The 13,375-nt window shown below is 38.2% G+C and overlaps 1 protein-coding gene across 25 annotated transcripts in view; it reads left to right on the top strand.

Annotated features, from left to right (window-relative positions):
* Window positions 1-11,478, top strand: part of SLC8A1 (solute carrier family 8 member A1) — a 338,333-nt gene extending 326,855 nt beyond the window's left edge. For all 25 annotated transcript variants that reach the window (XM_016141927.2, XM_016141925.2, XM_016141944.2 and 22 more), the window contains one exon: window positions 4,607-11,478. In XM_016141927.2, the coding sequence (XP_015997413.1) occupies window positions 4,607-4,983 (377 nt within the window). In that variant the 3' untranslated portion in view covers window positions 4,984-11,478. The remainder of the gene's footprint in view (window positions 1-4,606) is intronic.
* Window positions 11,479-13,375: the final 1,897 nt, after the last annotated feature.

Below are 13,375 nucleotides of genomic sequence, written 5' to 3'. Positions count from 1 at the left end.
GTCTGATTAAGTGAGTTGAGGGTGGAGCCCTAAATCTATTTTTTTAAACTAGGTTCTCCCAGCATTCCAGTGCCAGTGGTATGCAAACTTGATTGACATTACTGTCACCATTTTCCCCATGACTTCACTCAGACAAATAGTCCATATGATTTGAAGTAAATAATTTTGCCAACACTTCTTATCTGCTTTTAAAAAGTAAATGGCTCCATACTGTATGGTTTAATTTCATGAATATTGCCACAATTTTATCAATGGCAATAACTTCAGGTCCAGAGATCTTCTTTCCTAGGATCTTCAAATTTAGGTCACTTTTTGTTTAGGTTGTTTTTTTCTTTAAAAAGAGAAGATATTTATTATCATTAGTCAATTCTAATGAAGCAAGGTGGTCATGTAAAAACCTCTACGAAAAAGGAAAACCACACCAAAATCATATCTTTAGTCTTTTGATGCATCATAAACACCTCCCAAAAGTAAAGTTATGAAGAGTTTGAGATAGTCTAAATACTTTATTTTGGATACAGAAAGCAGAACCTAAACAAGTGAAGTGTCTTGCCCAAGAGCCCAGAGTATCTCCTTGATGAAGCTTCTCTCACTACTACACCATGAAGCATGTCTTTCTCTTATATTGTCAGTAATTCACAGATGCTAAGAGGATGCGAGTATGCCTCCATAAGCAGGCTGGACTTCCGTTAATATCACTGTCAGTGTCGGTTTTTTAGCACAAACCACTTGAGAGCTAAACAGCTGGCCCCAAAGTATGCTAAGAGTAAAGAACAAGATAAATCATCTGGGGTGAAACTCTTCCTCTAGATAATACATAAATCCCGTGTGTGACCTGCAGGACTGTGAGAACAATCCTTTTTACAGAAAAGATGATTAAGGCTTTAGTCTATAAGTAGCTATGAAGTTTGAGGAATGCAGGTAAAAAACAATTTCTGCAAGAAAGAGGATTGTGTTGACCTATTCTTGCATATTAACCAGATGATGTGGCCAAGGTTATATATAGTGAACTTGAGACAGGTCTACAGAGAACAATTATGTCTTGACTCTGTGATGTGTTGTTTAATCCCAGCAACACTCCCTCCCAAACAAATCTTCTGTTATTGATTTACAGTCATGGGTACCAAGAAGGCAGAACTAAAAAGTCTAAGCCTACACAGCTTATCTAAAATTTATTAGAATTCAAGGTGGGAGTTCAAAGCAAAATTCCTATTAGAAACCTGGCAGAGTGTGTGTGTGTGTGTGTGTGTGTGTGTGTGTGTGTGTGTGTGTGTGTGTGTGTGTATTATATATATATAAACAAAATGACTCATTTTGTGCCAATCACATTGAAAATCTGATTTATACATGCATGTATTTAATGGGAAAAGTCCTGATTATTATTACAACCCTTCTGAGACCAGGGTAGTATTGACTTCTTGGATTTCACTTTGGGAGATGGCATTTGAATCGCTTTTGCCTTGTGTAGCTGTAATAAGAAGGCTATGGGCTTAGCATTCCAGGTAGGCCTTGCCAGTGCCTTGCATTTGGGGCAGGATGGGTTACTCTATGCACTAAGCAGCAAAGCAGTGATAGAAGGTCATTTGGTGAGATTCCATCACATTTCATTTGGAAAACAGAGTTGTCTCTGTTGGAGCTAAGGTTAATGGTTTGGATTTGCATGTGTTTCTGCAATTTGTTTTCACATAATTTTTGAACTGAAAACAGACAAAAGGCCTAATGTATAACCAAGGTAAATAAAACCTACCAGACTCAGAGGCCCAAAATATGTTTCATTTATGTGACAAGCTAGTCAGTTTGGCTATTAATTTTGATGGAATCCAGAGAAAGGCATTTGTAAACAAGAACTTATTGTTATAAGAATTCTCATATGATATTCACAATAAGCTATTGAAAAATGCCTTGAAGGAAAAGAAATTGCTGCAGACCCAGGTGTGTCCTCCGTTCCAGGCAACAAGGCTGGTTTGGGTGTTCAGGGCCCTTGAACCCAGGAATCTTTTATTTTATTCTTCATTCCTTTCTGGCACTGTAATGGAGAATCACCCAGGAAGTCCAGAGTGCCATGTACCACGCGCCAGGGGAGATAAGCCAGTGTATGCTGTGGAACAGCTCCAGGTCGCCTGCCCCTGCAGCATGGGAAGGGAATGCCTTTGCCCTGATGGCCCTGTCTAAGGTGGCCGTCTGTTTACCACCAGCTGGTGCCAGCAGCCAAGTCAGCACAGAATAACATCTCAGGTGTCCCCTGCAGTGGCTGAGATGTAACCTGCTTTCTCCTGCCTTGGACTTTGGTCCTTTACTCTTCTTGCTTAGCTGCCTGACCTTGAAAAAGAAAAGCAAAAAGACTTCATTTTTTGAGGCTGCTACAGCGGCTCCTGATAACTCTTAATAATGAAGTGCAGAAGGCTATTAACATTCATCCTGCTTGGCTTTTACTCACCAGCCTCTGTGATAGTCCCAACTGGGCTGCCATGTGTGATCTGAACACATAAAGCAGCACAGACCCAGGTGGGTGGGTGAGCAAGCTGCCTGCACGGTCTTCAGTCTTTGCTCCCTCTGACAGAGGGCAGAGTGTTGAGCAAGAACCTGTTTCAAAGTTCCTGAGTGAAATGGACCAAGAGTAAAGCAAAACTTTACCCTTCCTGGGAGGGGCCATGTTGTGTGGACTGAGAATAGACTCTGAAATCAAACAGATTTGGTTTAAAAATCCTTGTTCTGGTGCTGATACCCAGTCTAAAGTCATTTCCCAAATTGTAAATAAGGAATAACAACATCTATTCCATACAATTAAGAAGGTTAAATGAGAACATACATGTAACATATGTAGCACAGAATAAGCAATGTTTGGCTCTTTAATAAAATAGTAACTTAATCTACTTTCCATCACAGAGGTCAGAATCCATGAGATGAGCCCTCAAGGTTAACCAATTCTCTTTCAGAAAGAATATGATACTGAACATCAGTAACCTCTAAACAACCTAAGTTACCTTTTCACTCATTGTAAAGCACAAGAATCTACAGGCTGATATAAACTTACATGCTTTATGTACTGCCCCTATTGGAGATTTACCAAAGAAGGGTGGAGGCAACAAAACAGCCACAGAGGAGAGAAAGTAGTCCAGATATCATATAACTGCATGCATGCTCAGAGCACACCAGGGATCTCAAGAGACCAGAGCACATGACACGACACCTCATAGTAATATCATACCTGCCGTTACGGGCTTCGCAAATGTGAGTTCAAGTTGAGAGTTACTAACATCTACTATAAATTTTCTGTGCAAGGTATTTTGCAAAGATAGCTGAAAGGACTTTGACATCAGTAGGTAGGCAATTGTATAGAAAAGGAATTGAATATCCTGCAAGGTGTGTTTGCATGGTTAATAAAAGGAGCTATTCCAGATCCTGCCTCAACTTTCAATAAACTGATTTAGCTGGCTCTATTCATATTGTCTTTCCAAAACAACAAAAAGAGCTACTGTTACTTTGTACCAAGAAACATAAAACATTTTACATATATCATTTCAACTTAACAACAGCATTCTGAAGTGAGTGTCACTACCCCGTTTCACAGATAAGAAAACTGAGGCTTAGGGAAGTAATTGGCCTGAGGTCACACATTCAGTTGTGAAAGCAAGATTTGAAAACCTCTAGGTCATAAGTGTTCTAAACTCACGCTCTACTCATCGAGAAGTATAAGTCACTTTGTCCTGCTCCCTGTAGGGACCATGACTTTTCTATCTTCAGAAAAAAGATGCATTCAGGATTATTAGTGAACAACAAGCCCTGAGGATGGTCATTGGTACACATGGCATAGTGAAAGGTCAGACGGCACAACAAACAAGCATTTGCCTTGAAGGCAGGAGACCCGAGCTCAAGCCTCGCATGGTTCCTTCCTTGTTGTGTGATGTTATTCCCGTTACTTATCTCTAAGCCTAGTGTCCTCACCTATAAAGCTTCCTCCCCTCACAATTATCACAATCGATGAGGTAATATAGGTGAGTTCGCTTTTCTACTCATAAGTCTCTAGGCAAATGTCTGCTGTTACTATAGTGCGATTAGTTTCAGTGTCACTATTGACTTGCTCTTGAGTCTTTGGAAATATCTCCTGACGCCTTAACTTTCTCACCTATAAACTAGAGCTGATGATTCAGCATCTTTCAGTAATACCCGCCAGCAGCCATTCTCAAATCTTAGCGACCTAGAATCCTTTGGTGTGTTGTCTAGCCGGATTCCCAGTGGTTGGATGGAGCCTTGTAATATTTACTTTTAAGAAGGACCCCACATAATTCTGATGTAGATGGACCATGATCACTCTCAAAAATGCTACTCTGTGAGTTCAGTATTACAAAGTACTGTGGAATCTGTGGGTAAAGAACTAGACTAAATCGCCTGTGATACAGCCAGAACTGAGCCCTTGAGTCCTGACACCTATAGATCCCGTTGTTCTGACCGTACCACTGGGACTCAAGAGAACATCAATGCCTTGTCATGGCCACTGGGTAACCATGGGAGCGGGGGTGATGTTAGAGTACACAACTGAAGCTTTCAGCACTCCACATTTAAAAGCCTAATTAAGTGTCATCCTCTCTTTGTTCTTCCTCTACAGACACATTTGCAAGCAAAGTGGCAGCCACCCAGGACCAGTATGCAGACGCGTCCATCGGTAACGTCACTGGCAGCAACGCAGTGAACGTCTTCCTGGGGATCGGTGTGGCCTGGTCCATTGCTGCCATCTACCATGCGGCCAACGGGGAACAGTTCAAAGTGTCCCCTGGCACGCTAGCTTTCTCTGTCACTCTCTTCACCATTTTTGCTTTCATCAATGTGGGGGTGCTGCTGTATCGGCGGAGGCCGGAAATCGGAGGTGAGCTGGGTGGGCCCCGGACTGCCAAGCTCCTCACATCCTCCCTCTTTGTGCTCCTATGGCTCCTGTACATTTTCTTCTCCTCCCTGGAGGCCTACTGCCACATAAAAGGCTTCTAAATGAACAATCAGCTATAGTAAATTTATATATATATATAAATATATATATACATATATATACATAAAAAATTATGTATAATGAACAGAGGAAACTGACATTTGTCATGATCACTTACCTGCTGATGGAATCCAGCTTCAAGAGCATACTCTGACTAGGGCTGAAGTGAGAAACCGTCACCTCCCATTCCCAGGGGCATCGTCACATTGACACGGCATGGAGGCAGGGCCATCTTTGCAGCTCAGACTGGCAGGGCTGTGTTCTCTCCAGGTGCATAAATTGTTAAGTCTTTGATTTGTTTTCTGTTTGGGCTTGTTTTCAGTGGGGGCTGGGGAGGTGGTTGATGTTGGGCTTTTATTTTGTTCCACTTTGTTTTGTTTTGTTGAAAGGACAAGAGTTTTCGCTTCTCTTGTGGGAAGTGATGACCAATCTAAATGCAAATGGGTTTTTGGTAAAAATGTAAAGCTTTGAGATTACTCTCCCTTCCTCCAAACACTTTAAAATTATTTTGGATTAAGAAAGGATATGGGCATGGAAGAAGAAAGAAGCGTATCTTCACCATGTTACTAAATCCAATGCTTCTCTCTGGACTGTGAATAGAGAAGAAACCACGTCCAAGAAGGAGCTCGATCGGAGCCAGGAAAAGTGATGGTTCTAGATACCATCAGATACTTAAAGATATGATGCCTGACACTCTTGTTCAACAGGTACAGGGATAATGTGCCTAGAATCCCAGGAACATGCCAACTCCTTTCTTACTTATCTCTTTAGCTCTGGACTGTGGTTAACAAGGCCCTTCTGATGTTCCAGCCCAGCTAATTCCCTGGTCCCCGTCCCCACCCTCCTCCTCCCACCCACCATTCCTCATGCAAACAGGAAGAATAACCCCATTCAAAAAGCATATCATTCTTTTCCATTTACATCAATAAGTGTGCCCGAGTTCCATGTTGCTGCTGCCTGGGATCATCCGTCGGTTTTATTTTCAAAAGCATCCATGGCTTGCTCAGTCCTGTCCTGGTCATGACTGAACATTTGCTCCTTCTTCATGTGACTGTTTGGGAATGTTGTCGTGATACCTGTTACACAGTGCATGGATGAAAAATAAACAAAACAAAACAAAGCGTATCTGTATATAGTAGAGTAGAGCATATACTGTTCTCCCATTCGGCAACGTTGATTGGACATTGAAGACATAAGTGAGTTTTCTTTTCACCTGAGTTGTAACTTTTATGTTGTTATTGAGTTTATGACTAGGGATAAAAGGACAAATGGCTTATTGTTCATGGATCTGCACATTCATTTCTAAGAAGCAATAATTGTCATGTGGGAAGTTAAAGCTATTGAGAGGACAGCAGGCAAACTACAAAGTATCTTCATGGAAAATTAGCCATGTGGAACACACCAGAGGCCTCTAAAACATCGCTTGTTGATTCACGAAGGCCAAGGAGAAAGGTGTAGAGAAATGGATGCATTAGATGTGCCTGGGCTTTGAGAGCCTCCATTTTCACAACACCCCTGTCCCTAAAGTATTTATTTCACATCTGCTCTGTCTGGCACAGATGGTAGATAGTGCTGGTTTCTTAGTTTTATTTTTTTATGTAAAAGGCTATTTTGAGCCCTGTTTCTTTCACCGTCCAGACCCCTCTGGTTGTAGCTGCAGCTCCTGAATAGGAAAGAAGCCAGGGTGACCAATGGGCCTTTAAAAGTGAGCCTTCTCTACTTAAGACTAAGGAGTAAGCCATTAAATGAGAAGATTAGCGCCTCCCAGGAGGATTGCACTGGGACGTTTTTAACCCTGGAAAAGGAATGGCTCTTTCTAGTTCAGAATACCAAAGAGTGTGGAGAAACCCACATTCCAAAGCAGTGAGTCCACTAATGAGGAGAAATGGAATGACGTTGGTCCCCTCTCATAGACTTCTCTATTTATAATGAATCTCAGGCTGGAGACACCCCTAGTCCTCTGTATTTATTCAAAGATACTTAAGAAATAAAAGCTGTTGAGTTATTTTCTCCCACTCAATGATCACAATCATTCATTATTTAATAAAATTTGGTGACTGAATAATTAAATGTTGGTTACCCACTCAATATGCTAGGTCCTGTGCTACCCCCTGGGGACTAAATCATGACTAGACAGCTCCGATCCCTGTCCTCAGGGGGTTCACAGTGAATATGACTGCTATTTCCATGAGTGCAATTAGTGCAGCCACATGGAAACAGTTTTATATCGCAAGAAAACAACATAATAATGAAACTCTTAATATAAACACATTGAAACTGTACAAATACAATTGTCCAAGTACCTAAGATTTTCCTGAACTATGAACGTATAAAGCATAGGTTAGGAAAAACATCCTGTGTCCTTGGTCAGTCTTGCAGAAAGATACATCTCCTCATCCTAAATCAAGAAAAGCAACCGCACTGGGGATTCTTGTCATTGGAAAGGCCCAGTTAATCCCAGTTTTTATCTTGGTTGGGCAGCAGTACTTCTCTATGCCCCACACCTCTTCTTATCCCCTGGTGATTCACCCCTGACCTGTCATGGCCCAATACACTGGTGGCCTAACTCGTGGTGGCACATTCTAACCTTTTTTTTTTTTTTTTTTTTTTTTTTTTTAAGATTTAGTAAACGGAAAGCTAGCCTAGAAACACCAAGTAAATATTGTCAAGGGATGTGAGTTGTTTAAACATTAGAAAGATTTTGCACACATCTTTAGCTATATTTGGAATGTCAATGATGCCATAGCAAATTGTCACAGAAGACTTTGAGAAATTCTTGCAATTGGTCAATTTCAATTTCAAAGCTTTTAGGTTTGTTTGTGATTTACATTTTTATGTTATAGGGGAAATATTCTGGTTATGCAGGGTTTATTAATAATTATAGTTGTGTAAAATTCTTTCATTTTGTTTATTTTATTTCGTGTGTATTGTGCACAGCTTTAGGGGAGTGCACTAATTGTGCTGTTCCTTATACATGGTACACATTATTGACACAGACAAATAAAGTTTCTAATTGTTTCTGACTTAATCACTAGTGACACAGCATATTCTATATGGAATGTTTTCTCTCTTCGCATTGTCATCTACTTCATTTTTTTGTTTTCATGTTTTAAAGAAATAAAAACCCAAAAGGTATTATTGTGCAATTGGTATCCTCATCCAAAAGAAAGAAAATAGATATGCTAGTATTGAGCTCTTACAAATGTCAACCCTTTGGTCATTTAACGTTCCCTTTTTAATGTCCCAAGAGAGTATTGTGTCAGAATCTTGTCTATTTGACAGTGTTCAGATAAATGTTGGACATTTCTCTATTTCACTGTTCACTAGTTTTTTTTTTTTTTTTGTATTATTTAGTACCACTTTATCTACATTCTTTCTGCATCCAGGAGCATGAGCCCATAGTTACACATCAGACCACTTCTTAGAAGATGGAGTCTTATATAAAATCAATCAATCTCACTAAAACCAATCACCGAATGTGTGTAACTAGTTGCGTCCCAAAGGATGCTCAATCGCTTTTTTAGAATTATACACATACTGCATTCCTCTTTATGTATTAATAATTTCTGACTATCTAATTTATAAGTTATTGACTTCATGTGTCAAATAATCAAAACAGTACAGGAAGAGGTGACACGAATGAAATAATTTGTAGGGGGAATAATGTGACCTCTAGTTTGTGTACTTGCTTGCAAGTCCATGTTGATATCTAGATTTAGTTCTCACTACAATAGATAGTATTCGCCCACTGTGTATGTGTAAATGATATTTTATTTACCTGATCATTAAAATGTTTAGAATTCCTTATTATATTAATACATGGTCATACATATGTGGAACACTTTCATATGTGAAGGAAATAAGGTATAATTTAAATATCTTCTTGGATCAACAATTAGTATGTTTCCTAGGACCCAATCTTCAGTTTAACACAAAATGAGCGGCCAACATTTACTTCTTTAAGTAGCAAAAAGAGTAATTCAATGACCAGAATAGCCTTGAGTGTTTAACAGGCCTTCAGCAAAATGCCATGGCCCAATGATTCTCAACCTTTTATAAGCTGATTTTATTTTTTTCAAAGATTCTAATTCGAGCCTGCCACCAGTGAAGATTTTATAGAGGTTTGCTTTCCGTGGTTCACAGCATAAATACACTGTTTTAACTTGTTGCTTTTCAAATATATATATACAATATGCTGTTTTCAATAACCATGAAGACATTCTGATAGATAGCTGTCATCCATTATGAGAATCTCTAATGCAGCACATTTCCCCCAGTGGTCTCACTATTAATAAAAGTTCACTGCCCATTCTACCTTTTCCACATAGGCCCTGAGTCATTGTTGGTTCCGTAGTCTGGGGCGCCCAATCCTAACCTGTCAAAATGAAGTGAGAGTAACTGATTTGCTCTGAGTACATCTGAGAACTTTGTGGAAGCAATTAGAAAAATAACAAATTTCCTCAGGTAGATAGTAAAGCCCTCTGTTCTCTAACAGTGACAGAACTTCACTTTTTCAAGAACATGAATCAGCCCCTTTAAGACTTCATTCAATATTTTTGGCTCAGGATAGGGAGTCTCTCTTTTGATTATGACTTTCTACCTCTGATCTTTGGCAGTTAGATCCAGACCCAGCCTTGAATGCAGTTTCATGTCCTGAAGACCATTTGGCCATTTCACAATTGACTATGTACAACACTGGATCTCACCTTGACCTACAACTGGCATTTGACTTTTGTGGTACTAATCACTTTACTCAACCAAGGCCTTCTAGCTATTGGTAAAAGTTAGCCATGCAATCAATAAAGGAGTGCATTATATAGCAGAGACATACAAAATCATATTTATCTTACAGAGAGAGAAAGGTAATGTTATGAGTGAATTCATTGGCTTTCGTTCAAATCTACCTATGAGTTTTTGGTAATAGATTGGATTTCTGCTCTTCTTTTTAAGCATTATGTTCTTATCACTTCTAACCACATTCATTGCCTTCTACCCATCATATTTCAAGTGTTGGGCCATTCTGATGGTATTTCACCAACTAGGAGAGCATAAGAAGGGGAAAAATTGTAAATGTTAGGCATTTCATTTTTAGAGCTTAAAGAGGCCATAGTTAATCACTTCTCAAAGCAGAGAATGTCTTATCTATGGAAGGAGCAACCACGGAGAGGTGAGTCTCCCAAGGGAGAGATTGCATCATCTTTCCAGTCAAGAAATGGTGAGTATCTAGCTTTCTTTCATTTTTCCCTGCCTGCCACAAGGTCCAAAAAGATACGTTAAGAGGCTCTCCCAATTTCAGTTTGGTCAAAGGTCCTCTGATTCAATCTCCTATGAGACATTTAAATCAATGGTCATTGTATAAATTATTTGTTATTTTTATTTGTAGGAAAACACATTACTTCATAATTTCAAAAAGCAATGTGACTTTGTAGTTAAAACTATGGCTCACATCTTTACAGGAAGACTTGCTTGCCCAGAATTGCCTGGTCTCTGTAATCAGTGCTGTACTTCACAGATGCTTGTCCTGCTTTGTGTTTAGGATCATGCAGTCCTAACCTTTGTCAAAGGTCCAGAAAGGTGGTCCTTTGAGAATATGCAATCTTAATCTTTCTCTTCTCTATTTCCAACTGTTGTCATTTTTTCCATGACTACTTACATCACATTCATCATCATTCATAATGCTGTTATTTCTCAACTTTGAGGAAAGGCTCATGCTAAAATGCTCTGGACATGTTTTTTTGAAAGTTAAGATTTGTCAGAGGAAAAATCAAATACGGTGACATTCCACTTGGAAAACAGTCATTAGATTGTAACATATCATCTCTATAAATATTTAGGATAGATTATAGCCTACAGCTATATGCTATCACAAATTGTTGATTTTATTCCTCTCTGGATCGATCACATATTTTTATATTTCAGTGCCCATCTCTGTACTCTTTATTTTATCAACAGATGCAGCAATGCTTTGGGGATAAGGACCCCTCCACATATACCTTGAAAGGTGATGTACACATAGAAAATCATATATAGCTTCCATGCCTTCAAGAAATATGAATGGCTCAAATGCATCTCTGTGGTTATTACCTTCCTGGTGTGCAGATGGTAGGGAAATTCTCATTAATAGCAAAACACACTAAGAGAGAAATTAGCTAACTTCAATGTCACTGAGCCAATTTTGACAGTTAATGCAGAGCCCAGCGCTCCTAATTTGTTGACTGCAAATACATAAATACTTTTCAAAATATTTCACCTAAAAAATAAACTAAATTACATATTTAAGATAAAAGTGATATGAGCCACATGTTTAGTTTTGAGAAAAATAATTTTCTCTGTAGGTACCTATCTTCTTAGACTGATTTGAACATTAAACTTTGAGAAATATTCCAAGGAAGAAATTGTAAAAGATTTTACATTCTCGTAATGTTCACATAATTGAGCAATATAATTAAGATAATGATGTGAGTGAGAATTATCTATGTGGTTGACGAGAACATTTTAAAAAATGAGAGAATGAGCAAAAAGAAAATGTGTTAAAATTTCATCACAGACTACCCTGGTTTCAGATATTTGAAAGTCATTACCCTTAGGGAATAGACTCCCAGTTTCTAGAAACAACAGTACAAGTTAAACTTATATGCTCAGTTTTTTATGTGAAAATCAACTGAGCATATATAAGTTTTGACTTTAGCAACCAAAAAAAAAAAAAGTACACTTTTGGCACAATTTTCCATATTAGTGAGTTATTTTGTGGAATATCTTGGACCTATATAGGTGTCTCATAAAACTGCCTCCAATAATTTCCCTCCTCTCTCTTTTTAAAGCCATGAAGTTTCTAAATTTTATAACTTAATACCTTGACAATTTAATTTATAAGTGGATGATTCCATTTTTATGTTTATATTTCAGAATTTAATGTTTTAAATAATCATTACCCATCTGATAGGTATTGAGCTTGAGGCTAGCCCAAATAAATAATAAATCCTAGACAGACCTACCAGTAGTCAAAAGGCTTCTGAAACACTGGCCTTTTCATGCACGGCAAATAGAAGTGCTGTTTTTTTATCTTCTTTCTACAAAAAATGGCCATTTCAACCAGTGTAAAAGCAAACAAAAAAAGGTTTGAAATGCTAGTTTGAAGATTATATCTATGAGAATTAAACATGGTTTCAGGATTAAATTTCCTCTGTCTCATCTCTCCCTAGAGCACAGAGATACACACATAAATACAAAAAAACAGATGCGGTATGTCAAATAACTTGAATGCATTTTTGGATGTTTAGGATTGGCCTAAAAGCCCATGTCAGGTTAGTGTTCCTTTTTATCAGATCTCTTTTTGAAATGGAAAAAGGTGAGAGATGTGGAAGGAAATACATTCCTGATTTTTTCTTCTTTCTAGCTAAAGATGCAAATTCAAAGTTGTTTGAAAACTACTTAGAATACTGTTAATTATATGTATCCTTCTAAAAACATGAGTGGATTTCTTTTAAAAAGCAATTCATTTTTCTTTTCTTCATTTAGTAAACATTTCTGATAGAAAGTGTTTAAGATCAATTAGGACTTCTTTCTGACATTTCCAATTACCCTCTTTGCCTTTTTTAAGGGTGTTGAAAACAGCTCTTGAAAAAAGTATCCTTGTCTAGGTCAAATCATGGGGGATTAAAAAGATGAGATTTTGCATTTCTGTGGAAACACAGCACTGAGCAGGCAGGCTCCCATACATTAGTTGATATTATCTAAAAATGTATTCTGGCATGTTGGGAGAAAAGGGATAGGAGTCCCACCCAGTTTTGCCACAAATACTTAAACATCTACCACCATGTAGATTCTCCTCTAGCTGCAGTTTATCTTATTTTCAACTGCGACAACCCTTAACTTTCATAATTGTCCTGCCTCTATCATTTTTCAGCCAAGATCTTACTAACAAACTAACCCTTTCAACTGGTTGGTACATAAGATTTCTCCAAGCGGAGGGATAAGGAGTAGTAGTACAGAGTGGGACACAATATTTATGCCAAATTATTGGAATTTATTTAACCAACTGCTTTATTGCATGCTAGACCCCATTTGGGACACTTATTATCGGAAATACTAGAAGAGTTTTATTGCTATTTCATCAACAAAATTTTTGTGTTATTAGATCTAAGCAAAGGATAACATCCTGCAAAAACAAAGTTATTTTTATTAGCTACGAATCATGTTACAATTTGTGAGAAAAAATATTTTCGATGTTTTAGTCTAAAACTCTAAGAACAGATTTTTTGCTGCCATCAGTAATCCTATAAGAAATTTGACACTCTGAATCTTCTTCGAGACAGATGATGCTATGGTTAACGTATGCATAAGGCTTAAAATATTCTTGATATTTTCAGGTTGTTCTCATAGATCTGCACAGAT

This window comes from Rousettus aegyptiacus, unplaced genomic scaffold (assembly GCF_014176215.1).
Source record: "Rousettus aegyptiacus isolate mRouAeg1 unplaced genomic scaffold, mRouAeg1.p scaffold_m13_p_7, whole genome shotgun sequence".
Classification (NCBI taxonomy): Eukaryota; Metazoa; Chordata; class Mammalia; order Chiroptera; family Pteropodidae; genus Rousettus; species Rousettus aegyptiacus.
Note: the sequence above shows the minus strand (reverse complement) of the source record. Positions and strands in the feature narration are given on the sequence as shown.